This window comes from Sorghum bicolor, chromosome 1 (assembly GCF_000003195.3).
Source record: "Sorghum bicolor cultivar BTx623 chromosome 1, Sorghum_bicolor_NCBIv3, whole genome shotgun sequence".
Classification (NCBI taxonomy): Eukaryota; Viridiplantae; Streptophyta; class Magnoliopsida; order Poales; family Poaceae; genus Sorghum; species Sorghum bicolor.
Genome location: NC_012870.2, coordinates 71,638,719 through 71,642,316, shown reverse-complemented (window position 1 = coordinate 71,642,316; position 3,598 = coordinate 71,638,719). Strand labels below are relative to the sequence as shown.

Sequence of the window (3,598 nt, the reverse complement as noted above, 5' to 3'; positions counted from 1 at the left end):
CCTTCCACAGTAGCCAACAACGCCTACAATAACATCTTCATCGACCAGGTCAACCCTATGCATGCTGAGACAATGCGACAACTCTTCCCGGACCTATAGTGTAGGGAGAGTGGTTGAGGCGCCGCGCAGGCCAACGCGTCTAATTGCTGGTGATGGCTAGGTAGCATAATTAACGAGTAATAGTCCATGATCTCCTTCTGCTAGGGAGGACAGAGCCCAATTATATAACACTATTCCCCTAGTGTACCATGTTTGCGGTACATCATTGTAACTTTCGGTATTTCTTTATCTTAATACAAAAATATGTAAATTTTCTTAAGAAAAAATCTATGAACATTTGTCACGAAGAAATCACGATGATCTAGGGCACTAGCTAGCTAGTGGTCGTACCTACATGATCCAAATCACGATGATCTAGGGCACTAGCTAGCTAGCTAGTGGTCGTACCTACATGATCCTGATATACCTTCGCGCCCGCAGTGGGGGCATGCATGCATGTTCTTGTGAGATAATAATCCCCGTTCGGATCACCATTATTTGCCAATGTAAGGCTGTGTTTATTTTTTTGGCAAAACTTTTGTCCAGCACTTTTAACCCATGTTTTGGATAAATGGATCTAAATAGGTGGGCAAAAAGTGAGCAAAAGAGAAGCTTAAGTTTTGCTATTTGCACCTCATCTCGTGCAAACCTGGCTAAAAACATTGGGGGATGGGGGGGGGTGGTGAAGGACACTTCATTTTGCACTTTTACTCCATTGTTTTTGCCATGGATCCAAACATTCAAACAAAGGCTAAAGTCTAGCAGCAAAAGTTTAGAGGCTAATCTTTTGCCATGGCAAATGGACCTAAACATGTGTAAATCACGCCACGCCATGCATCGACGTGATCGGATTCATTCCAGAAGAAAGAATAAAAGAAGTCGTTTTCGGCATCTTACTTTCTCCATAGCAGGAACAGCAACAACAAGCCTAACAATTGTTTCATTTTCAATAAAATTTCAGTAGGGGCTTAACAGCAACAGCAAGCGAGAACCCTAGCCCGCCGGTGGGCACGCGCGTTTCAGGCATGCCATGGTCGCCACGACGCCAATAGACTATATATAACCCCTTTTTACTTTTGTGGTACAAAAACTGAAATGTATAATTACTTTCACTGCTAGGTAGAGGCCCTAGTCATGTGCAAATCCTGGATCTATTGAGTGTGACATAGATAACCTTTGTTTTTTAAGCTCAGATTTTTAACAAACAATTTGCAGTCTCAAGATTATACTACAACACGACAATACCCCACTGACATCACCAAACAAGCACCACTCCAAACACAATACATCTACCGGCTACTTATGCCGGAGATAATAACAAGATCGAGTTTAGTACACCACAACCATTTGCACGCGCGCTTGTCTCGAATTCAGAGGCCCAGACCCATGGCGACGGCCACGGTGAGACCCAAAGCAACTGAGTTCCCAACGAGGCTGCATCCATGCTTTAGCGCCCCACTGTCGTACGGGCTGTTGTCCACCAGCGGCTGGTTGCCGAATCCGAACGTCTGCCCCACATCCTGCACGGTCTGTCCCTGCCCCGCGGCGGCGGCGGCGCCACCGAACTGATCCGCTTCCTGAGGCAGCGGCGCCAGTGGCAACTCGGGCTGCGGCAATGGCGCCGCCAGCGGTGCCTCAGGTTGCGCCACGCCGCCAGCTCCAACGCCGACCCCGACTCCGACGCCGTTGCCATAACCGTCTCCCTGTCCAAACGGCAGGTCGCTGCTCCCGTGTCCGATCGGCTCGGCGAACGGGGGCAGAGCGGAGGCCAGGCCGGGCGAGCCTGGCATCCCGCAGTGCTGCGCGGCGCGCGGCTCGTCGCTGGCCTTCCACGCCAGCTCGCCGCCCTTGTCGAGGATGCGCATGTCGCCGTGGTCCACCAGCTGCAGCGTCTGCAGGAAGTTGTGGTCGTCGGACCGCGTGTCGTGGGTGTGCCACACCGAGGTGCTCCCGTCGAACACCTCCAGCCCGTTCCACGAGAACACGAGCGCGCACGTGTTCACGGTGCTCACCGCCATGCACTCCGACTCCCACACGCTCCGGCCCTCGGCGCCAGGCGCCGTCGTGTCGAGCACCTCGACGTAGCAGAAGTCGGCGCCGAGGCCCCCGGCGCCCGGCGTGGTCTGGGTGCGCATGAAGTACGCCGCGTACTTCCCCGACGGCGACGTCAGGAACAGCACGGGGTTCTCGTCCCAGTGCGGCGGGATGCTCGCCAGGATCTGCTGCTTCGTCTCACGCTGTAGCGTGCCGGCCGGGGCCGTCGCCGTCGCCGCGGCGTGGGACGGGAGCAGCAGAAAGGCTAACGCGAGACACACCACAATGTGCGGCGGGACGCTGAGCTGCATGGCTGCTGCTGGTTTGAGTTTTTGGTCGCCACTCGTGCGCTGCTCTCTGCAGGTGGAAGGGCTAGCTCCTAGCTGTGTGTGTGTCTGTGCTTGTGCATGGACTGGCGACCTGGCGTGTCTTTTATAGCTAGAGAAGCAGATGGAGTGGTAGAGCGTGATGGTGGTGTAAAGGCAACGTTGAGTGGTTGACGATACCGGCTCCAATGTTTCAGTGGGAGATTAGGAAAGAAAACGAGCACAGGACTTCGCTAGGGGATTTGTTATGCTTGGGGTTGACTAACTTGTGAGCTGTGGCGTGCATCTGCCGATAGCTGAGGATTATTATTATGAGTCATATTGATCGGAAGCGATTGAGAATGGAGCCCACTTAGGAAGGGCGTGACTGACAGATCTGAATCCAAACTGACGAAGGGGTCCATTTCAACACAGCATCGGATCAGGCTGAGTATTTCGGCATTTCCTTGAAATTGTTTATGCTTCAACTTAACCAATCCACAGATAGTTCGAATTCGATTTATCCATGTCAAAAAGCGCACGTTACAGTCTGAACAGCCTGCGCAGCTTTTTATTTCTGTTCGAGAGAAGAAAATACTAAGAAGAACCGTTAGCAGTACTGGGCTGGGCCAATAAAGAAAAGAAAACCATCGAGCAACTTTGTTTCCACCAGGCCCATGTAACATTTATTCGCCCACCGTGATGGGCTGGAGGAATATTGAAACCCTTCCGGTTCTTTGCTCCATAGTTCTGGGCCATTTAAGAAAAGTATAAATGGTCGCGGCTCGGCCATGAGAGCGCACTTCCTCCATAGTTCACATGCCTGATTTTGTTGACTAAAAAAGAATTGTGAATTGTCTCTTGTGAATTATTTTTTTAAAAGTTGGTTATATAAAATTATTAACTGAAATCATCTAAAAACTAAAGCACCTAATTGAGTAATAACTCCAATAAAAATGAGTTTACGTGGCGCGCCATGCCAAGCATGTGCAGTAAGCGAGGTATACTATATGATCGATATACCACCACTAAGACAACCTAAGAACATCTACAAGAGTTTTCAAAACCAACTCTCAATCTTGATTTTATGGTAAGATTGAAAAAAAAACTCTGTTGAACAACTTCTTATCTCAACATCCATTTTTCCAGCACGGAACATCGATCCAATCACACATAAATATAAGCGCTCATTCAATTGGTCAATCTAGAGGTGGAAGGAC

General features: G+C 50.1%; 1 protein-coding gene across 1 annotated transcript; it reads right to left on the bottom strand.

The window, feature by feature from the left end:
* LOC8054348 lies at window positions 1,225-2,465 on the bottom strand. The gene has a single exon (XM_002465519.2). It carries the CDS (start codon window positions 2,382-2,384, stop codon window positions 1,410-1,412), a length of 975 nt encoding a protein of 324 aa, XP_002465564.1. The 5' UTR covers window positions 2,385-2,465; the 3' UTR covers window positions 1,225-1,409.